This window comes from Caenorhabditis elegans, chromosome II (assembly GCF_000002985.6).
Source record: "Caenorhabditis elegans chromosome II".
In the NCBI taxonomy this organism is placed as follows: domain Eukaryota; kingdom Metazoa; phylum Nematoda; class Chromadorea; order Rhabditida; family Rhabditidae; genus Caenorhabditis; species Caenorhabditis elegans.
In genome coordinates this window covers 15026094-15049187 of record NC_003280.10, presented here as the reverse complement: position 1 = coordinate 15049187, position 23094 = coordinate 15026094, and the positions used below count along the sequence as shown (strand labels likewise).

Sequence of the window (23094 nt, the reverse complement as noted above, 5' to 3'; positions counted from 1 at the left end):
TTGGGCAAAAATAAAAAGTTGTCTAAATTTGTTGAAAACGGGCAATTCGTGTATGCTAAATTTAAAAAAAATTCAACTAAAATTTGAAAATGCATTATTTTTCGAGGTTTTTTGAAATTCTCAAACCAATTTAAAATATTGGTTTAATTGAGGATTTTTCTACTTTTTTAATTTTGAGTATTTTTCTGAAAATCTCTGAGCTTTCGATCCGAAAATTTCAAATATTCAACCTTTCACTATTTTCAACCATTTTATCATGGTTTTCCGTGTGTTGGATACATTTAAAATAAATAATTTATTGCCAATAGTACACAGATCACAATTTCCACCTATCACCACTTAGTCAACGATCTCTTCAATTGTCGATCCATCTCATAAATATACGAATCAGCGGTGGAAATGTGTGGAATCGTTGAAACCAGCGGCTCGAACGCGGAGAAACACAAAACAAATTGTCCGTCGCCGCCGGGAATCGCCGACTTGCTACCATACTTGTCGAGGAAATCCTCGAGCATCATACATTCCTGTAGAAATGCTCTTCCCAGCACGGCTCCGTCGGAGAAATCCAGCTCGCTGATCTTATTCACGTCTGGAAATGAGGAACATTAGGCGAATCAGGTGCGGGCGGCAATGAATGTTTTCCGGCAAATCGGCAAACTGCCGGAATTGGGAATTTCCGGCAAACTGCCGGAATTGGGAATTTCCGGCAAAACGGCAACTCGCTGGAATTTAAAATTTCCGGCAAATCGGCAAACTGCCGGAATTGGGAACTTCCGGCAAACCGGCAACTCGCTGGAATTTAAAATTTCCGGCAAATCGGCAAACTGCCGGAATTGGGAATTTCCGGCAAATCGGCAAGTTGCCGGAATTGAAAATTTCCGGCAAATCGGCAAGTTGCTGGATTTAAAATTTCCGGAAAATTGGCAAATCGCTGGAATTTAAAATTTCCGGAAATTTGCAAATTGCCGGAATTTAAAATTTCCGACAAATCAACAAGTTGGCGGAATTGAAATTTTCCGGCAAATTGCCCGAATTTTAAATTTCCGGCAAATCGGCAAGTTGGCGGAATTGAAATTTTCCGGCAAATTGCCCGAATTTTAAATTTCCGGCAAAACGACAAGTTGCCTGAATTGAAACTTTCCGGCAAATCGGCAAATCGCTGGAATTTGAAATTGCCGAAAAATTGTCCAAATATTCAATTTCCGGCAAATTGCCGTAATTGAAAATGTTCGGCAAACAGACATCCCGGCAGTTTGCCGATTTGCCCAATTTGGCCACTTCTGATTCGAATAGATAGCTCAAAAAAAAGTACTACAAATTCGTAAATTTTTGAAATTCCGCCAAATTTTCCAGCTTTAAACGAATTTTTCAGAAAATGTACTCTATTTTCTCAAAAAAAAGTTTTTTTCCATTTTCTTTGAAATTAAAATTGCATTTTTTCGGAAAATATTGAAATCTTCCAGAATAATTTTTAGAAAGTTTTTTCTCGAAATTTTTAATTAACAATAAGTTTTTTTTCGAAACACGGATGCCGGTTTCTGGCTTATTTTAAATTTTTATAAGTACAATTTTCTAGTTTTTGGGGAAAATTATTATTTTTGATTATTTTTAAATTTTTAATGTCGGTTTTTTAAAGTAAAAATTTTTTTTAAAAATTCTTAGAAAATCGGTATTTTTTCGATTTTTTTTTGTCGAAAAATAATTCGATTTGTCGATTAAAAAACTTTTTTCCACAAAAAAATGTATCTATAATTTTCAGATTTTCCGAATTCCAGCCAGATCTGCTCCAGTACCTCGAACATATTTCTTCGCAAATTCGCGAATCATTTTCTCGTTCGTACCGCCCGCCTTGGCAGTAATAAATAGTGGTCCCTTGAGATTCAAATCAGTCGGCCATCGAATAAATCTGCACAGTCCATTGACAAGAAAACTCGCTGTCGGCTGAGCAAGTGCAAGTACGTATCCCTTTTCTTCGGTGATTTGTGCAGCGAGCTCATCACTAACAATCATAAGACTATCTGCGTCTATAATATCTCCGTCACTGCATTCTTGTTGTGGATGATCGCCGTCTTCTGTCATGTACTGGAAATAGATTTTAATTATATATTATATACCAGCCGTGGACCGCACCTCCGGCGCGGCCCCCGACTTCTGGAGCTGAAAACCAATTTTTCTGAAACTACCGTAATCATACAGTACTCCTACCGTACCACCATTGTACCACTACAGTACCCCGACTATATCCCTACACTAACCCCAACTCACTATCCCTCCAGAAGCTAAAACTTCGCAGACTACAAAGACTACATAGACTACAAACTATGGACAAACGGAATAAGCGCTTTATATATAGTAAATGATAAGGTTTCCAAATAAGTTCCGGGTCAAAAATCATAACTTTGTTCGCTGCAAATCGATTTTTATGAAACTTTGGGAATTTATATTATCAACCATGATCTTTCATTTGACAATGGTCACAAAATTTTTTGACCACCCCAAGTGCCCTAACTCGGAGCCAATTTTTTCAGGCATTTTTCTGATCTCGGTTCTTTTCAGGCTTCAATTGAGGTTTGTATGCGGAATTTGCTTTGTTTAGAATACATTATTAGAAAACAACAAAAGTTTGGAAGAACATCCGTCCAAAAAAATTTTTTTTGGTTGGTCGTCAAAAAATGTTCAAAAAAATTTTTGTCGAAAATTCTAGATTTTTCCTACAAAAATGATGTAACCAAGTGTAAACTATTTTTACACATATAAATCATTTCAGTTAAAAATTTGAATCTCAAGAAATATTCAAAAAATTCAAAAATTATCCGAAAAAAATTATATTTTCTACTATCATTTTAGTGTATCAAACTAAACTGATGTGTTTTGTATGTGTAAAAATAGTTTACACTTGGTTACATCATTTTTGTAGAAAAAATCTAGAATTTTCGACAAAACATTTTTTGACGACCAACCAAAAAAATTTTTTTTGGACGGATTTTTTTCCAAACTTTTGTTGTTTTCTAATAATGTATTATAAAAAAAGCAAAATCCGCACACAAAGCTCAATTGAAAACTGAAAAGAAGTGAGATCAGAAAAATGCCTGAAAAAATTGGCTCCGAGTTAGGCCACTTGGGGTGGTCAAAAAATTTTGTGACTATTGTCAAATGAAAGATCATGGTTGATAACATAAATTCCCAAAGTTTCATAAAAATCGATTTGCAGCGAACAAAGTTATGATTTTTGACCCGGAACTTATTTGGAGACCTAATAGCTTTAAAGGAGGACTAACGGTTCGGCGGACGATTTTGAACGTATAGACCCAAAATGAGCTCAAATGAACGAATTTTGTAATGAAACTACTCAAAAAATTTTCAAAAATTTTTTATGGCGTTTCAAAATTTTGAAAAATTACAAATTACACTGATCTTGGCTGAAATCACGAATTTTTCCCATTTTTCCGTGTCAAATCTGTCCGAAGTTGGCTTTTTTGAAAATATCGTCCTTTATTGCATATATTGGTAATTAATCTCATTTAATTTCGTGGATTAAAGTACATTTAAAGCCGATAGGTAACCAATTTCGATGATTTTTGGTTACCTATCGGCTTTAAACATACTTTAATCGATGAAATTAAATGAGATAAACTACCAACATATGTAATAAAGGACGATATTTTCAAAAAAGCCAACTTCGGACAGATGTGACACGAAAAAATGGGAAAAATTCGTGATTTTAGCTAAAATCAGTGTAATTTTTTAATAATTTTGAACCGCCATAAAAAATTTTTGAAAATTTTTAAAGCTCATTTTGGGTCTATACATTCAAAATCGTCCGAACCGTTAGTCCTCCTTTAATATTAAGTTTTTTGTTTTCGGAAATACTATAAATAAATATATGAATTTTAATAACTCAATCGTAAATATGCAATACTAAATAATTGCTCACTTTTTATTTTTTTATTTTTCGTTTTTTATTTAGTCGTGTTTTTCATTTTCATTTCATATGTCTTAATGTTTCCAATGAAAAATGCGTTGAATGAAATGAAAGTAGCCATTGAAACCTGCATGGAATTTTAATATTAAGCAAAAAAATTAAGTGAGCAATAAGTGTTGTTTAATTACGTGCCTTGTTCTTTTGTGTGTACTTTTGATGTCCATTATTGATTACTCACTAGGGAACCGTCAGAAGGTGCCCATCGGACTTGCATATGAGACCTATGCCATTCGATAGCCCATGTCTTAAAGCGGTTACTCGTGAATTTCTAGCTGCGAATCTCCAGAACCAAGCTCACGGCGAGCTCTCATAGATCCTACAATAGCACTGTAACGAAGCATTGGAGGGAAAATTTTCCAAATTCACTTTGGTAGATCATATCTCCGTAGATAAATGTTTTACAGAAAAGTTATCAACTGATAAGTTGTTGAGCTTTTCGTAAAAAACAAGTTTGTAGTTGAAAGTTTTCACCAAAAAATTTTTGTTTCAGATAAAAGCATTAGAGTAGCAATAGCAGCCTTAAAATAGTAGAAAACAGTTGCCGCACTTCACGCGCTTTTATCTGAAACAACAATTTTTTTAGAAAAACTTTCAATTACAATCTTGTTCTTTACAAAAAGCTCAACAACTTATCAGTTGATAACTTTTCTGTGAAACATTTATCTACGGAGATATGATCTACCAAAGTGAATTTGGAAAATTGTCCCTCCAATGCTTCGTTACAGTGCTATTTTCAGGATCTTTGAGAGCTCGCCGTGAGCTTGGTTCTGGAGATTCGCAGCTAAAAATTCACGAGTAACCATTTTAAGGCATGGGCTATCGAATGACATAGGTCTCATATGCGACTCCGATGGGCACCTTCTGACGGTTCCGGCAAATCCGCAATTTGCCGGAATTAGCAATTTCCGGCAAATCGGCAAACTGCCCAAATTCAAAATTTCCGGCAAATCGACAAAGTGTCCCGTATTTAAAATTTCCGGCAAATCGGCAAATTGCCAGAATTTAAAATTTCCGGCAAAACGGCAACTTGCTTGAATTTAAATTTCCGGCAAATCGGCATGTGGAAGTGGTCCTTGATCTCTTCTCATTCTAGTGTCATGTGTCTTGCTGTCGCGCGTCTATGGGCGCGTGACGACGAGAGACACGAGGCACGAGAGCATATGGCGGCACACCCTCACGAGTAGAAGATTCTTCAGTCGAGAAAGACCTTGCATGCTGGCGCCGGACGAAAGTAAGACTCTCGTCGTCTGGCACAGCAACGACTCAATAAATGCTTTAGCACCCAATCAAAGTGTTTTTGCATGATGACCGTTAACATGGAGGTCCCACCAGCCAGAGGCTGTCTCTGTGTGCCCCTGCAGGTTTAAAGAGACCTACTGCAGGTACGGAGAGAGCTTCGCGAGCTTTGAGGAAGCAGGATTTCCTAAGTGCGCCAATACCGCTACACCAGGCCACAACTATCTATTTGGATTCTTATATTCTGTACACCATCAGACCCCTCCCCAAGCTACTATTCCATCTAATTCCATCTAATTCTCGTCAGTTATTTTATTTTGAACTGCTTGCAACATGATCGGTCAGTTGGTTGGAAAATGCCCACCTTGCAGTCATTGGAATCAACTACAATCAGAAGAATCGGATTGAGTTTTTACATCATTAATATTTATTATTTTATTCCAATGTTAAAGTCCTTTAGTGATTCAGTTTTTTCCCAAAAAGCCAGAGAGCTATTTAAAAAAGAGCCAAAAAGGGCCAAGAGAGCCACTTTATTTTGAGCCATATAATTGCGAGGAAAATACCGCAAATATTTTGAAAAATTGAGCGAGGGACAAGTTCGGTCAGCGAAACAAATTTTCGTTTGGATGTTATTTGACATTTAGGGTTATTTTGTTTCTTTTTATTGTATTTTGGCCCGATGAGATATTAGCTTGGCATAGTTTTTTTTTCGCTTTGATTGTTTATTTCTCTTTTGGAATTGGCCTTGACTCGAGCATAATTCTATCTCTGCTTCGAGGACGGACCACTTCTAAAAGGGGTGGGGATGGGACGTCATTTTGCACCATCATTTGTTCTTTTCTCTCGAGAAGGTGTGAGTAACTCAGAGCAAAATAACATCATCGCTTTGAGGACAAAGCATCTTTTCGAGGGGGTAGGATGTGGAAGTGGTCCTTGATCTCTTCTCATTCTAGTGTCATGTGTCTTGCCGTCGCGCGTCTATGGGCGCCTGACGACGAGAGACACGAGGCACGAGAGCATATGGCGGCACACCCTCACGAGTAGAAGATTCTTCAGTCGAGAAAGACCTTGCATGCTGGCGCCGGACGAAAGTAAGACTCTCGTCGTCTGGCACAGCAACGACTCAATAAATGCTTTAGCACCCAATCAAAGTGTTTTTGCATGATGTTTAACCATAAGCTGTGGCACCGGCTTATGACCGTTAACAGGCAAATTGCCAGAATTTACAATTCCCGGCAAATCCGCAATTTGCCGGAATTAGCAATTTCCGGTAAATCGGCAAACGGCCCAAATTCAAAATTTCCGGCAAATCGACAAAGTGTCCCGTATTTAAAATTTCCGGCAAATCGGCAAAATGCCAGAATTGAAATTTCAGGCAACTCGGCAAATTTTCCGGCAAACTCACCCCTGTCTTGAATCTAATATAAATTGTTCAAGTACCAGAAATATACCGTAAATTTTAATAAAAAGTCAATCCTTTTGAAAAAAAAAAACGAACCCTTGGCACAAATCCGATAGGATTCCATCTCGCGTCTGCCGTACTATTGTGAAGAGCCTCTTGTATACGGTGCTTTTCGTCAACTCTGGAATTTTTTAAGTGCAAGTTTAAGTTGAATGCTGGAATTCGGACGATTTTGAACGTATAGCTCCAAAATGGGCTCAAATGAACAAATTTCGTAATGAAACTTCTCAAAAAATAAAAAAAAACAAAAATTTTTGTATGGCGATTCAAAATGTCGAAAAAATTACACTGCATTTTAGCCAAAATCTCAATTTTGCCAACTTTTCTGTGTTGCATTTGTTCGATGTTGATTTTTTTTTTTGGGAATTATCATCCCTTATAGCAGCATATTGTGATAGTTTACCTTATTTAATTTTGTCGATTAAGTACTACTTTTAAAACTGATAGGTTACCGGTTTTTAAAGTACCTTAATCGACGAAATTAAATGAGATAAACTATCACAATATGCAATAAGGAATGATAATTCCAAAAAAAAATCAACATCGAACAGCTGCAACACAGAAAAGTTGGCAAAAATTGGGATTTTAGCAAAAATCAGTGTAGTTTTTTTTTCGAAATTTTGAACCGCCATACAAAAATTTTTGAAAATTTTTTGAGAAGTTTCATTACGAAATTTGTTCAATTGAGCCCATTTTGGAGCTATACGTTCAAAATCGTCCGAACCGTTAGTCCTCCTTTAAGACATCAAGTAGCATTTAATTTTCTCTATTGGCATAGCATGTAATACTAATTTCCAGAGATCTTTTCGAGTGTATGTTACTAGAAACTACAACAAAACTCAATATAATTACATAACTCTTACTAATAGTTACCGTATTTCTTCTATTAGTATCCCCCCCCCCCCATTGTTGAAACTATTCGTTAGTTATTTTTTCTATAGTCTATAATAGTCTATAGTCTAGTCTATAATATAACTACAACTATAGTCTAAATAACTATAGTCTAGTCTATAATACAGTGCGTTCTATAGCACCCCCCTCTATTTTGAGGGTTTGAGGCTTTCTGGAAATTATTTTGAAAAAGTGTGAATGTAGTTCGATTACAAATGTTAAAAAACCGCCACACCTCGGTTTTTGTGAGAATATCTTAAAAACTACGGAAATTAGGTCAAAAAGTTGAAAAAACGGCCGTCCAACTTCTATAGCACCTCCTCGAATTTTTGACAATTATCGTTAAAATAGTCAATTTTTACTGGTTTTCTTTGACACTAATTTTTTTTCTTGTAAATTTGTGTCAAATATGTTTGTCTTTTGCTTTTGACCTAATTTCCGTAGCTTTTAAGATATTCTCACAAAAACCGAGGTGTGGCGGTTTTTTAGCATTTGTAATCGAACTACATTCACACTTTTTCAAAATAATTTCCAGAAAGCCTCAAACCCTCAAAATAGAGGGGGGTGCTATAGAAGTTGGACGCACTGTAGTATATAGTCAAGTCTATAACTATATTATATAATAGTTGTTAGTTCTTTTGCTATAGTCTAAAATGATAATTCATTGATTCATTGATACTTATGTTCAAAAGAAAGTGAGATACCACCTTTAAAAGTAACCCGATTAGATTAGAAATATAATCATGACTGTTTGCACTAATAAGTTCTAAATTGGTAAATTTTATCAAAAACCCTTAAAGTTGTATAATTGTTTTACCTCTCCATAATCCTCTGAATCACCGGATCATTCTTATCCTGCAACGCCTCGGTGCCACTCCGTCTCGTCATCTCATGAACAACACCACCATCAAAGTCCAAGCTAACCACGAACTTTTTCCGTTCCTTCTCCCGTAGGGCTTTAAGCTCCTCTCGTCTCAATTTCAGAGCTTCTCGATCACTTGCACTGAGGAATGGGCTGTTCTCAATGGTGCTATAGTCACTTTGAAGATCGTTCACTTTTGTTCGGCGTTCCGTATCCGCGTCGGCTTCCAGCAGCTTATTCCGAAACTCTGTCGCATTCTGATACGACGAGGAGATTTGCTTCAACGACCCAATATCCGATCCATCTCCGGTGAGCCTGGCGAGAAGATCGCGGCTCTTGTTCGTACCACGATTGAGGATTTCTCGTTCTTCCCGAGTGCAGACGAGTGTTCCACACGTGAAGCACGGGCCACTTCCCTCTTGTTCGCAAACGATTCGTCCGCATCCGAGGCAGTTCAGGATGAGCTTGTGGGTGCGAGCTTGGCACAGACACTCGTGGCGTCCTGGAAATAGGGAAACTATTGGTTTTCTTATAAGTTGCCCTGGAGTTCATGAAGGCTCTGGAAGCTTCAAGGTCTCTAGAGATGCTCTGAGACCACCAAGGTACCTTGGAAACTTCAGAATTTATGGAGAGGATCCTAGAGACTTTGGGGTCGCCAAGTCGTTCGTAGAGCTACAGAACATCTTGGTATGTACCAGGACGTCTACAGATGCTCTGAGACATTCAAGCTGCCCTGGAGACTCCAGAACCTATGGAGAGGATCCTAGAGACTCTGGGATCGCCTGATGGATACACCAGATCGTCTAGAGTTCCTACACGTTTCGAGAGCTCTAGTCGCTTCGGTGAGCTGTGGGATCCCGGACTTCTAGATTCTCAGAGCACTGGAGATCTCCTTGAGGATCACGTTGGAGCTTTCCAGCTTCTGTGTGAGCACTAGGCAGCCTTATGTAGTGTCAGGGAGCTCCTGGTGACTCTGGGGGTGCTACAGATCTTCTAGAGAGGCTCTGAAACCTTCCAGATGTTCTGGCAGCTCCAAAGCTTCTGGAGACTCTAGCAGCTCCTAGTGACTCAAAGAAGTCCAGAACCTTAGGAGAAGCTTCACAGCAGCTGGGGATGCTACAGATCTTCTAGAGAGGATCTGCGAGCTTCTAGAAGTTCTGAAATCTCCAGGGCATTCCAAATAGCTCCTGAAGGCTCTTGGAGCCTCAAGGTCTCTGGGAAGAGCTCCAAAATTCTTACCTTTCCGCAAAGTGTCAGCGAACGAGATTTCCGTTTTGGCAGCCAACACATTTTGCCGTCCCGCTACTCCTCCTTTACCTCCCGCTTGCTTTTTACCCATATTTTCTGGAAACTGAAAAATTTGAGGTTTAACAAAAAAAAATTCGTAAAAATTGATTCAAATATATATACATACAGCGTAAAAACGCGTTTCTTTTTAGAAAAAATTCAAAAAATTTGGAAAAAACAACTGTATTTTTGTACACTAACAAAATATCGGACGACACACAAAAAATAAGCTAAAAATTTAATTTTTTAGAACAAGAAAATTCAAATTCTGTTGGCGGCGGCGCCGCGAATCTTCTTGGCCTCCTCGAACGCCATTTGCTCCCGTAGAAAGTTCTCGTACTCCTCCTTTCGTTTTGTCGCCAATAGTTGCTCCTGGAAAAAATGGAAAAGTGGTGCGGTAGAGCGCATTTGCGAGTTTTCGAAAATTTGAACGATTTTCGTAGAATTTTCAGAAAAATTGAATTCTAGCACATTTTTTAACTAGAAAAAAGCCTTTTTACGCTAAATTTCAAAAATTTTGAATTTTTTTTTTCGAAAGTTGGAAAATTGTGGATTTTTTTCGAAATAAAAAAAAATTTTCCGAATTATTTTTTTTCGATTTTTCAAAAAACGCCATTTTTGATGCTCCACTGTCCAATAAATGGGCGTGTCTATCCATTTTGTGGGCGTGGCCCGTTTTACCTTGAACTCAGCCATCGCCTTGTCGCCGGCACTGCTGTCCGGAATCCGGTAGCCTCTCATCTGAAAATTTTTTTAATTTTTAAAAATATTTTTCATGCTTCTGAAGCTATATTCTGTAAATACTATGGTACAAAAAATTAAAAACAAAAAAAATTCCAAAAAAAAAAATTTTTTTTTGGATTTTTTTTTCGAATTGCTATTTTTATTTTAAATTCGAGAAAAAAAAAATTTTTTTGAAATTTTTCCTGCTTCTGAAGCTATATTCTGTAAATACTAAAGTACAAAAAATTAAAAACAAAAAAAAATTAAAAAAACATTTTTTTTTGCAATTTTTATTTCAAATCTGTATGTTTTATTTCAAATTCTCTGAACATTTCATTTTTTTTTTCATTTTTCATGCTTCTGAAGCTTTTTTAAATAAAATTCTGTAAATAGTACAAAAATAATCTAAAAAATTCCGGAATAATTTTTTTTTTTCGAATATATTTTTTTCTAACTTTTGTATTTTATTTTAAACTCTAAAAAATGTGTTTTTTTTTTCATGCTTCTGAAGATCTATTTATTCTAGAAATAATATAATTTTTTTTTAAATAGAAAAAAATATTTCAAAAAAAAATGTTTTTTTAAACTTTTTTTTCGAATTTTTTTTCTCAAATTTTTCGAAAAAAAAAACCAAAAAACTCACAAATTCCTTAAAAATCGTAGGCTGATTGAAGAGCCAAAATGCTCCGACGGGAAACGTGATGAGCAACAAAAATCGGCCCGTTTCCAACTTCCATCCGCCCATTCTTGCCGCCTGTGGTGGAATATTTCGTAATATTTTTTTTCCACTTTTTTTGAAAAAAAAATTGTTTCTTCAAAATTTAGAAACAAATAGGAAAAGTATCAGTAAAAGTTCTGTGAAACTTCAATTTTAGAAATTAAAACAACAATTTTTTCAGCGAAAAATCGTTTTTTCATGGTAACAGATAATTGAACGGAGAACAATTGAATTGAACGGTGTAATAAATAACAGAAAATATCAGATATTAATTAATTAAATATAAAAGAAAATATATTTTTTTTGGGGAAAGGATATGAAATTTTTTAAAAAATTTTGCCAAAATTTGAATGTTCCAAAAAAAATATTTTTGGCAAAATTTGAACAATTTTGGCCTAATTTTCCAGATTTTGATTTAAAAATTTAAAATATTTGGCCTTTTTTTTCTAATTTCGCCAAATTTAAACGAAAATTTACAATTTTTTGTTACAACTTTGGGGTTTGGCGGTTTTTTTTTGGAAAAAAAAATATTCAAAAAACGAATTTTTGCAATTTTCGTCAAACTCCAAAAAAAATTAGACTAGTTTCAAATTTTCACAAATTTTGAAAAACTTTAGCTCAAAAAATAAAAAATTTCGCCGATTTTTGTTTGGAAATAAAAATTGAAATTTTTGGTCAAAAATTGGGTAATTTTAAACTTTTTTTCAAAAAAAAAATTAGAAAATTTACATTTTTTGGTCATTTTTTCGGAGCTTTGGCTCAAAAAATTATAATATTTTTCGAAAAAATTGAAATTTTTAGTCAAAAATTGGGTAATTTGAAATATTTCTCCACAAATGATTTTTTTAAAATCAATTTTTCCGGAGCTTTGGCTCAAAAAATGAAAATTTCGGCGATTTTTTTTGGAAATAAAAATTGTAATTTTTTTCAAAAAAATTGGAATTTTTGGTAAAAAAACAAGTACAGAGGGGCTTAATAATACAGTAACAATAATTTAATTTCGAACACGTTTAACAATGAGATCAGTGTTCTCAATCTGTGCTTTCAATGCTGCAATCGTCGGTTTTCCTTCAAATGGCTCAGGGTAGTTGAGGATTTTCTCAGGTCCATATGGGGTGCGAACTGAAAAAAAAGGGAAAAGGTTTAAAACTGAAAATTTTAGTTTTTTGCGAAAAAAAAATTAATTTTGAAAATTCATGTTCAATTTTTTAAAAAGAAAATTAGTTTATAAAAAATCGTTGCTAAAAAAATTCTGAAAATTTTGAGAAAACGACGGTAATTATTGAAATTCCAATTTCTCAGTGTTTTAATTTTTTTTAATTGTAAATTATTTTTTTCCAAAAATTAAAAAAAAATCGCTTTTTAGTATTTTTTATATAATTTAGATATTTTTTCCAAAAAAAATGCCTGGAAATGATTTTTTTCAGAGAAAATGCTGAAAAAATGAAAAAAAAAACGCTGAAAAATTCATTAAAAAATTTTTTTCCAGCTTTTTCAAGTGTTTTTTAGACGATAATTTAGAGCAAATAAAATTTTTTCCAGCAATTGAATTTTTTTTCTTCAAAATTTGAAAATAAAAAGAAATGGCAAAAATTTGAGCTTTTCGATTTATTAAAGCTCCCTAAAAACTTAAGCAATAAATTTTTGAAAATTTACAAAAAACAATTATTTTTAGTTTTTAAAAGCTTTAAAAAATTGGAAAGCACAATTTTTTTGAGCAAGAATTGAGAAAACTCGCAGAAAAAAATTCCGCAAGAATTCAAAAATTTTTTCTGAAAAAACATTTTTAACGGAAAAGTTCAAATTTTAGAAAACTCTGAAATTTAAAAAAATTGTTATTTTTTTTCAGAATTTGAAAAAAATAAAAATTTTCCAAATTTTCAGAAAATTGAAATCCGAAAATTCATGTTTCTGAGAAAAAATTTTTTTTTACGGAAAAGTTCAAATTTCAGAAAACTCTGAAATTAAAAAATTATTCTTATTTTTTTCAGAATTTGAAAAAAATAATAATTTTCCAAATTTTCAGAAAAATGATTTCTTTTCAGAATTTTCAGAAAATTGAAATCCGAAAATTCTTTAAAAAATTAAATTTTCTGAGAAAACTCTGAAAAATTGGAAACATTTTTTATTTTCTGAATTACCAAATTTTTCAACATTTTTATTTTTGAGCAACGTTTTTGTTTTTTCAAAACCTAAAAAAATTCGAACGACTTTTTATTTTTTTCAATTCTCAAAACTACTAACTGCACGCTTTCCAGCTCCAAATACTTGATGGAATCGGACATTTTCCCTTAGTATGCTCCATTGCTTCCATAAGCTTTTTTTTATCCTTATTCAGACAGATGACACTGTCCCAAAACGACGAATATATCGATTTTTCCGCCCAAAGCTCCACTGGAATCGATCCAGCGTTCTGGTGTTCCTGTGAGTGAGCATATGGCTTTTGTTGACTTTTCGACCATCCCATACGCCATTCTTCTGCAAAAATTTGAAGATTTTAGGGGAAAATTTCAGGTTTCCTGAAAATTTTCGTAAAATTTTGTTGATTCAGATCAGAGTTGGTGGGCGGCAAATTTTTTTTTGTCAACAAATTCGGCAAATTGCCTGTTTGCCGGAAATTTTTCATTTTCGAAAAATTTGCGATTATAATTTTCTAACTTTTCAAAATATATGTAGCTACATTTATAGGATGCGTACAATTTTGCCGATTAAAATTAAAATTCTGAAATTTCCAAAAAAAAATGTGCAAAACCACAATTTGCAGAAAATTTTCGGCAATTACTATTTTTCCGGCAAATTCGGCAAAAAAACGCAAATTTGCCGGTTTACCGATTTGCCGGAAATTTTAAATTCCATTTTTGAAAGTTTTAGAATTTTTTGGGAAAATTTTGGGTTTTTTCAGATTATTAAAATTTTTAATTTAAAAAATATTAGCAAAAATATTTAATTAGAGCATTATTTTTACAATTTTCAATCTTTCTGGATTTTTTTTTAGAAATTTTCAAATTTTGCCAAAAAAAAAATTAATATAAAAATTAGCGCTTTTCAAAGAAATTTGAACAAAAAACAATGGTAAAATTGAAATTTTCTGGCATTTTTTGAATTTTTTTCTGAAAAAAAATTAATTTTTCCGATTCCAAAAAAATTGCGGTTTTAAAATAAATTTCTGGAAAACGAAAGGCTTGAACAAAAATTATGGTAAAATTTATATTTTCTGGCATTTTTTGGATTTTTTTTCCGATTTTTTTCTGAAAAAAAAAAAACTAAATTTGTCAGTAATTTCTGATAGAAAAATCGTTTTTTTTTTTTTCAAATTTCCGATCCCGTACGTTTGATAATTCTCGTAAACCGTAGTGCCTGGCACCGGAACGTGAATTCTCCTTCTGTGAAGAGCACGGCGAGCTCCCGATTGTGCTCCAACTTCTCCAAATTCGAACGGAATTCGTCGAGCTCGGCAAGTGAATACGTTTTGGCACATATTTTCAAATGTGGCTTGATCATTTCTGCTCGGTGTCCCCATCCTTTCTTCACTTTACGATTTGTCTGAAATAATAGAAAAATTAAAAAAATTAAATTAGTAGATTTTTTCAAATAAAAATATGGATTTTAATTATAATTTTCAAAAAATTTTCTGAAATGTTAGTTAAAATTTTAATAAAATTCAAAAAACTATCAATTTAAATTAACCAAATATGTTTTATTCTGAAGTTCCAGAATTTAGGGTCAAACAGCAGTTTTTACATTTTTTCAATACAAATTTTTTTAAGCATTTGCCGATCGGCATAAAATCACTGGAAATTCAGTTTTTCAAATTTAAAAAAATTCCAATTTTTTTCTTTTTTTTTCTTTTCTCTTTTTTTACAAATCTTTTCAAATTGTTTTCCAATTTTTCTCCACACTCTTTAGCAATTTACTACATTTTTTAAAGAATTTTTCGACAAAACATCACTGGAAATTCAGTTTTTAATATTTTTTGTTCAAATTTATTAAATATTTTTTCAAAGTTTTTCAGAATACTTTTCCAATTTTTCTTCCAAAAATTCAAAATTTTCAATTTTTTTCCAATTTTTTCTAATTTTTGTTAAATTTCTATTCAATTCTGCAATTAAAGGTGGAGTAGACTTTAAAAAAAAACATGCCTATGGTACCACAATGACCGAATATCATTATCAAAAAATTTTAAAAAATTTTCTAAATTTTATATGATTTTTTGAAAATTGAAAAAATCTCAGTTTTTGCCTAATTCTTATTTGAATTTCCGCCAATTGGATTTGTTCGATGGAGCGCGCTTGCACCTTTTTATTTTTATTTATTTTATTTTTTGTTATTTTCCACCGATTTTTATTGTTTTCGGTGTATTTTTGCTTGAATTTCAGAGAAAAAGTCAAAATAAATGCAAATTTTCGGTTAAAAAACACGATTACAGGCGTAAATCAGTGAAATTAGTCAATTCAGGTTCGAAATCGTTTGAAAGCGTTACTTTTTCATTTTTACGCCTGTAAGCGTGCTTTTTAAACGAAAATTTGCATTTATTTTGACTTTTCTTCTAAAATTGAAGCAAAAATACACCGAAAACATTAAAAATCGGTGGAAAATAACAAAAGATAAAATAAATAAAAATAAAAACGTGCAAGCGCGCTCCATCGAACAAATCCAATTGGCGGAAATTCAAATAGGAATTAGGCAAAAACTGAGATTTTTTCAATTTTCAAAAAATCATATAAAATTTAGAAATTTTTAAAAATTTTTTTATCAGGATATTCGGTTATTGTGGTACCATAGGCATGTTTTAAAGCAATTTCCCCACTAGCGCTACTCCACCTTTAAAACCACCCTAACCTGCTTCAAAGCGGCCACAAACTTCTCGGCAGCCTTCATTCTCTCCTCATACGGTAAATTCGATACATCATCTCCAAAGAGCACAGCTGCATCAATAATCCGAACGACTTGTGGCTCTGAGCTAATTTTAATCCGATTTCCATCACCTCTCACCACTTCTTCAGCCCAATCAACGAGTAAAATCGTATTTTCCGGAATACGAATGTGGTCTGCCGAGATTGATTCAAAACGTCCACTACGGAAAATGAAGGCGGAATCGCCGGCCGCGATGAGCAAATTCGGGCTCCCAGAGCTGGCGAGTGGCACAAAACGGTACTCCTCGTACGGAATATTTGGCAATGGAGCATCGAGACAATTAAGAGAGAAATCTGGGAATGTGTTGCCAATTTCTGATTCACCGCACACTTTTTTGCAGTATTTTCCGTAGACCTGGAAATTTGGGAAATTTAAGAAATTAAAAAAAGGCAATTTTTAGTCGAAATTTTGAAATTTAAGAATCCTTTTTTCCAGAAAAAAAAGAAAAAAGAAGATATTTAGTTGAAATTTTGAAATCTAAAATTTTTTTTTTAGAAAAAAAAAGCAATTTTGAAATTAAAAAACCCAATTTTTGAGAATTTTCTAATAAATTTTTCATAATTTTTTATGCAGAAAAGCTAGTTTCCAAGGGATTTCTGGAATTTTTCAAACATTTTTTCGAGGAATTCCGGATTTTTATCGATTTTTGGCAAAACTCTCGAAGTAAATCAGTTTTTTTATTCAGAAATTAGGAATTCAAAGACTTTTTTCAGTATTTCCGGAATATTTAGGAAATTGTTAATATTCAGCTTGTAAGATTTAAAGGAAATTTTTTATTGAAATTTTTTAGTCAAAATTTTAAAAATGAATAAAAAAACAATTTTTTGTTCGAAAAAATAATCAAAATAACTCATTTTTAAGCTTTTTTCAATTTTTTTCTGGGATTTCTGGTTAAAATGTTAAAATTAAATGGTTAAAATGGAGCATCGAGACAATTTAGAGAGAAATCTGGGAATGTATTGCCAATTTCTGATTCACCGCACATTTTTTTGCAGTATTTTCCGTAGACCTGGAAATTTGAGAAACTTTAGAAATTAAAAAAATGAAATTTTTTTTTTTCGAAATTTTGGAATTTTAAAATCGTGTTTTTTTCAAAAAAAAAAAAAAAGGTTTTTTGACAAAATTTTGGAATTTGAAAACCGTTTTTTTTTCAAAAAAGAATGCAGTTTTTAGCTGAATTTTTGAAATTTTAATATTTTTTTCGATAAAAATTCAATTTTTGTCAAAATTTGATAATCCAATTTTTTAGTCTAACATATCAGTTCTTTCTGAGAACTAAAAAAAAATTTCAGGAATTTTTTGAATTTCTTAAAACGTTTTTTGCCAGGATTTCCGAATTTTTATCGATTTTTTACAAAATTTTCGTAGAAAATCAGTTTTTTTTTCTAGAAATTAAGAATTTAAAAACTTTTTTTCCAGAATTTTCCGTAGACCTGGAAATTTGGGAAATTTAAGAAATTAAAAAAAGGCAATTTTTAGTCGAAATTTTGGAATTTTAAAATCGTGTTTTTTTTTTCAAAAAAAAAGAAAAGAAGATATTTAGTTGAAATTCTGAAATTTAAAACCTTTTTTTTAGAAAAAAAAAGCAATTTTGAAATTAAAAAACCCAATTTTGAGAATTTTCTAATAAATTTTTCATAATTTTTTATGCAGAAAAGCTAGTTTCCAAGGGATTTCTGGAATTTTTCAAACATTTTTTCGAGGAATTCCGGATTTTTCTCGATTTTTGGCAAAACTCTCGAAGTACATCAGTTTTTTTATTCAGAAATTAGGAATTCAAAGACTTTTTTCAGTATTTCCGGAATATTTAGGAAATTGTTAATATTCAGCTTGTAAGATTTAAAGGAAATTTTTTATTGAAATTTTTTAGTCAAAATTTTAAAAATGAATTAAAAAAAAATTTTTTGTTCGAAAAAATAATCAAAATAACTCATTTTTTAGCTTTTTTCAATTTTTTCTGGGATTTCTGGTTAAAATGTTTTTTAACGTTTTAAATATATTTTTTTAAATTAATTTTTAGCAATTTTCCATGCTTTCCTACAATTTTATAGTTATTTTTTACAATTTTAGTCATTTTTCCGAGAAATTATCACCCAAAAAAACAATTTTCAACGGAAAATAATCGTAATATTTTTTTTATAAAAAAAAACAGTAATTTTCATTATATAGTGCAATTTTCTCAATTTTTCTTCTTGTTTTCCGTATTTTTCCGGAGTTTCCATGTAAAACCCATATTTATGTGATATTTTAAATTTATCTGGGGAATTTTCAAAATTATTTAATATTTTCATAGCTTTTATTCAATTTTTTTTTCAAAAATTTAATTTGAATTTTTTCTTCAACTTCCAGACAAAAATCGAAGTTTCAGTGCATTTTTCTCGATTTTTACGAAAAAAATTGATTTTATAAAAATTCTTTTTCCAGATTTTCAGTTTCAGTTGATTTTTTTATTGTGAAAAATTTTTTTAACTCGTTTTTATTAGTTTTCGCAAAATCTTCTGGATTTTTTTAAATGGAAAACTGGGTTTTCCTAGTTTTTTTTTTTGAAAAAGTTGATTTTTTTCGCGTTTAGTAAATATAAAAATTGAAAAAAACTAATGAAAATTCCGTTTTTTCTTCAAAATTTTCGGAAATTCAGCGATTTTTCTGAACAAAAAAATCGATTTTTTGTTCTTTTTTCCATATTTTCGCACTTTTTCGTCAGTTTTTCCATTCCCGGAGCCCAACCTGAAGCGGATTGAGCCGTTGCATATTATCATGTCGATTTCCACGATCACCACCACGTGGTCGCTGCTTATTCGGCACCTGCCAATATTTCAGACACTCGTCACGAAGATTTCCCTGATCTTTATCGAATTGTCCCTGATTTTTGGCGAAACTTTGATATTTCCGGAGGTAGAGCGTCTGGCGATTTGCCAAAAATTCATTGTGTCGAATGATTTCGTCCATGAAAATTTGGTCGGCTTCAATGACATCGAGAGGCATTAAATCTGTGACGTCATCGTGGGATTTCTTGTTTTTCAGCTCGTCCAGCTTACGGTTGACTCTGGAAAAGTGGATTTTTAGAGAAATTTTTAAAAAAATTGAATTTTTAGATATTTTATTTCGGAAACTGCTGAAAATTAGCAAAACATATTGATGAAATTGTAATTTTCAACAAAATATATTTTTTTCGATTTTTTGAATTTTTCAAATATTTTTTTTGTTCCACTTATTTTTTTAGTTTCAAATTTCAATTTTCAGCTTAAGTTAGCAAAAGTTTGGATTTTTTGACATATTTACTAGATGTTTGGCTAGAAAAATTGATAAAGATGAAATTTCAATTTTCTACAAAATATTTTAGAACAAAAATTTTTTTTGAGAAAAATTCGATTTTCTTTTTTTTTCGAAAAAAAGGGTTTTTTTGTTGCGAAATTGCAGTGAAAAATATGCCTAAAATGTTTCCGATTTTTAACAAAAAAACACCCTGATTTTTTTCAAAATTTATGCGAAAAAATGCAGTTTTTGTCGTAAAAAATATTTTTTGCTGTTTTTTATTTTTAAAAAAATCGATTTTTCTATTTTTTTTTCTTGAAAAAAGCGGTTTTTGTGGAATTGCAGTGAAAAACGTTCAAGTTAAAATTTTTCCAATTTTTAAGAAAAAACTATCTTTTAAAACAAAATTTTAAGCGAAAAAAAGCAGTTTTTTTTTTGCCGGAAAAAATGTTTTTTTAATTTAAAAAAAAACGAGAAAAATGATTTTTTTAAAATCCTTTTTTCTAGGCTTTTCCAAAAATGTTGTAAAAAAAGCGGAAAATATCCGATTTTTTTATAATTTTTTAAAAACGTATTTAACGAAAAAACTCTGATTTTTTTTCCAATTTTATGCAAAAAAAACATTTTTTGTTTTTATTTAAAAAAGCAAAAAAAAAGCTTTTAAAAAACCGTTGTAATATTTTTTCATGCGAAAAAAAATCCGATTTTTCTATAATTTTTTAAAACGATTTTTAAGACAAAATCCTGATTTTTTTTCCAATTTTTATGTAGTTTTGCCGAAAAAAGCTATTTTTCCTAGAGTTAAATGTTTTCCTGAACCTCTTCAAATAGTCCTTTTCAACTCTCCTACACCGTCTAATTTTTAACGGATTTTTTTACGAATTTTTTCCCAAGAATTAATCGGATTTTTCTATTTTTTACGATTTTTGAGAAAAAAAACCTGATTAAAAAAAAAATATACATACGAAAAACATTTTTTTTGCTGTTTTTATTTTTTAAAAACGAGAAAAATTTTATTTTTTCCCGAACCTCTTCAAATACTCCTTGACAACGTTGGCAAACTCCTTCCTCAACCCCTTACAAGTGATATACCTCTCCGAATTCGCTGGCCGACTGGTATGCGGTTTGTGCAGAGATACACTCTGATAGCACACCCTCATCAGGTAGATCAGTCCAACACTGAACGGCGTAAAAATATCGAAAAGTTTGCAAAAGAAGTTTCCACCCTCTCGAACAATACAAAGTGAGACCAAAAGCTGGCAGAGATAAAGCCTTTTCGACAGAATCTCCTGAATATTCTCCTGTCCTTCCACACTAAATCCACCATCAGCCATCATTAAATGCACACCGAGCCCCGAGGTTCCTCTACTGATATGTGCTTCAAGTGAGTCGATATTCACCGGATCCATGACATCCCCGTTATCCTTAGTTCCGTAGAAGGTCTCAAAAAAGTATTGGGATGAAGCTGTGAATTTGAAAAGTTTGAAATCATCCTTTCCAGCTAAGGTGAATCCGAATCCCTTTGCATTATAGAATCCCTTCCGCCAGAGCATATATTCTGAGAAGCCTCCTGGACCAGCGCAGACATCTGCAAAGTAGAAAAGATCCTCTGATCGATCAACGTTCTCTGCGGTTTGCGACTCCTGCAGCGGATTTTTGAGCAAAAATCGATCGTTTTCAGTGTTTTCGCGGGAAAGGATCCAATCGTAGATCTTATCCATGTTGGCTGTCTTCATTGCGGCGCGGTTCTGGAAGAAGGCGCTTCCGATGGTCTCGTAGGGATTCGCACGGGTACGGGCTTCACGGAGATCCTTGTCTGACATCAGATCGAACACATTCTTGGCTTCAATCATTTCGGTGATGGATTGTTGGCTGCAGAATTTGGTCTCGTCGTCGATTGTTCGCTTTTCCTGGAAAAAAAGGATTTTTTCAGACAAAAATGGGGTTTTTTCTTCATAAATTCGATTTTTTTGGAAATTTTCGGAAAAAAGACGCTGGAAAAATTATGTTTTGCTTAATTTTTTGGATTTTTTTCCGACACGAGAAGGGCCTAAAAAGGGGAAAAATTGTCTAAAAATCAAAGTTTTTGCACGAAAAATCGTTTTTTTTTTTTTGAAAAAATATTGGTCTAGCAGAGTTTTTGGGGCGAAAAATTGAAAACTTTTAAAGTTTTTAGCTGAAAAAAAAATTTTTTTTTTTTTTTAATTCGATTTTTTCTGCCTTTTTTGATTTTTTTGCACAAAAAAAGCCTGAAAATGAAAATTTCGAAGTTTTTTTTTGCTGAAAAAATCGAGTTATCTTTCTGGATTTTTTGCATAGGAAGGGAAATTGAATTTTCAAGTTTTTATCAAGGTCTTCTGTTTTTTTAAAGATTTTTTTCGACAGAAACAGCCTGAAAATTGAGATTTTAATGTTTTTCGCTAAAAAAAAGTCGATATTTTCAGGCTTTTTCACTCTAATATGAAAAAAAAAACCAAAAATCGTTTTTTTTTTTTTTCATATTAGTAGCATTTTTCGCGTTACATTCGATTTTTTTGGAAATTTTTCCGAAAAAAGTCGCCAAAAATTGAAATTAGAGCTTTTTCGTTTTTTTTGTGTAAAAATATAAATATTGAAGTTGGGGCATGTGGAAAAATGAAATTTTAAAGTTTTTAGCTGAAAAATTGAGTTTTTCGGTTTTTTAAAAAGATTTTTTTGTACAGAAAAAGCCTGAAAATTGAAATTTCCACGTTTTTATCTGAAAAAGATCGGGGGTTTCCGCCTTTTTTTGAGTTTATATAATACGTTTCTGGAGGATTTTTTTTTGCAGAAAAATCGAGAAAAATCGGTTTTCGGGCGGAAAAACTGTATTTTTCTGAACTTTTCAATTATTTTTATTGGAAATTGTGTGATTTCTCAATTTTCTAACTGCTAAAAATCCACTTTTTTTTGAGAAAATCCTGGAAATTTCTAAATTTTTCAACAGATTTCTGTCGTAAAAAATGTCGTCGTATCCACCTTCCCAATAACCATCCACTTGTCATCTTTCAGTTGTTCACAAATTTCAGCTCGTTTCTCTTCCTCAATATCAGTCATCCATTCAACTCTCTCCACAACCGTCTTCTCCTCCGTCGTCTCATCCCAGACCTCATTGAAATCTCGGGCGGTCGCCTTCCCGGCATTATGACCCAGTCCGGTTCTTCCACGTTGTGTGGAGCTTGCGATTGGCTCCGAGATACCCTGGCCGTGTTTTCCGAGTCCTTCTCCTGCTTTGTGACCCATCGCCGCCATCAACCGCTCCGCTACGGTCAGCGGCTTCTTCGCCGGCGGCTCTTCTTCTGCGGTGAAGTCGTCTTCCTCGTCGTCTCCGGCTTGATATCCTCGTTTTACCTCAAAAAAAAACCGATTTTTGCGGTAAAAATAACCCTAAAAATCGATAAAATACCGCTGAAAACGAGGCGCGCTCCTCCATAAATTCCTCTCGTCTGTCGGCAGCTCTCATTTTCGCCAGCTTGCTAATTGAGTCCTCGGTCGACTTTGGTTGGAAACTAGAAGTTCGATTTGTGACCATCTGCTCCTTATGCTGATATTCATCCTCTCCCTCGTCGCTTTTTCGCTGAAATTTTTGATATTGCTAATTTTAAAATTGGGTGGGCAGGCAAACTCAAACTCACATCAGCCATGTTGATTCAAGATTGAGATAGGTGGAAAATCTAAAAAATCTTGAATTCAATTGCTATTTTAGGTGCAAAAGCTGGAAAAACTGTAAAAATTGAGTAAAAACG

At 32.7% G+C, this 23094-nt stretch overlaps 3 protein-coding genes and 2 non-coding genes across 9 annotated transcripts; 2 read left to right on the top strand and 3 right to left on the bottom strand.

The window, feature by feature from the left end:
• Positions 1–283: 283 nt before the first annotated feature.
• trip-4 (TRIP4/RQT4 C2HC5-type zinc finger domain-containing protein) lies at positions 284–9784 on the bottom strand. The gene is made up of 5 exons (NM_064699.5): positions 9673–9784; positions 8389–8935; positions 6717–6801; positions 1794–2082; positions 284–589 (listed from the first exon to the last, which is right to left on the bottom strand). The coding sequence occupies exons 1-5, from the start codon at positions 9770–9772 to the stop codon at positions 333–335; spliced, it is 1278 nt and encodes a 425-aa protein (NP_497100.1). The 5' UTR covers positions 9773–9784; the 3' UTR covers positions 284–332.
• Y53F4B.45 lies at positions 5177–6383 on the top strand. The gene has a single exon (NR_003155.1). It is a non-coding gene; the product is annotated as an Unclassified non-coding RNA Y53F4B.45 (non-coding RNA).
• Positions 9785–9890: 106 nt separating the features above from the next.
• On the bottom strand, positions 9891–11197 carry Y53F4B.14 (the record flags this gene model as incomplete). Of its 2 annotated transcripts, NM_001267532.2 has the most annotated exons (3): positions 9891–10092; positions 10402–10461; positions 11087–11197. In NM_001267532.2, 3 exons carry the CDS (start codon positions 11186–11188, stop codon positions 9982–9984), a joined length of 273 nt encoding a protein of 90 aa, NP_001254461.1. The 2 variants fall into 2 exon arrangements, with proteins under 2 accessions (NP_001254461.1, NP_001254462.1); NM_001267533.3 differs by lacking the exon at positions 11087–11197 and having other exon boundaries at positions 9982–10092.
• Positions 11198–11333: 136 nt separating this feature from the next.
• Positions 11334–23074, bottom strand: cmtr-1 (Cap-specific mRNA (nucleoside-2'-O-)-methyltransferase 1; the record flags this gene model as incomplete). 4 transcript variants are annotated; one of them, NM_001267528.2, is made up of 9 exons in its annotated part: positions 11334–12283; positions 13406–13639; positions 14491–14704; positions 16001–16429; positions 18803–19121; positions 20360–21240; positions 22328–22699; positions 22755–22925; positions 22984–23074. In NM_001267528.2, the coding sequence occupies 9 exons, from the start codon at positions 22990–22992 to the stop codon at positions 12156–12158; spliced, it is 2757 nt and encodes a 918-aa protein (NP_001254457.1). The 4 variants fall into 4 exon arrangements, with proteins under 4 accessions (NP_001254457.1, NP_001254458.1, NP_001254459.1 ...); NM_001267529.3 differs by having other exon boundaries at positions 12156–12283; positions 20423–21240; positions 22984–22992; NM_001267530.3 differs by lacking the exons at positions 11334–12283; positions 13406–13639; positions 14491–14704; positions 16001–16429 and adding an exon at positions 16989–17084 and having other exon boundaries at positions 22984–22992.
• Y53F4B.59 lies at positions 12839–12983 on the top strand. Its single transcript, NR_051932.1, has one exon. It is a non-coding gene; the product is annotated as an Unclassified non-coding RNA Y53F4B.59 (non-coding RNA).
• Positions 23075–23094: the final 20 nt, after the last annotated feature.

Bases quoted from the DNA above. Each gene is read 5' to 3' on its own strand.
- trip-4 (NM_064699.5), bottom strand. From the start codon at position 9,772: ATGGGTAAAAAGCAAGCGGGAGGTAAAGGAGGAGTAGCGGGACGGCAA. The intron at 8,936-9,672 runs GTAAGAATTTTG...CCCTATTTCCAG, and splicing joins CGCTGACACTTTGCGGAAAG to GACGCCACGAGTGTCTGTGC. The intron at 2,083-6,716 runs GTTCGTTTTTTT...ATCTATTTCCAG, and splicing joins CTATCGGATTTGTGCCAAGG to TACATGACAGAAGACGGCGA.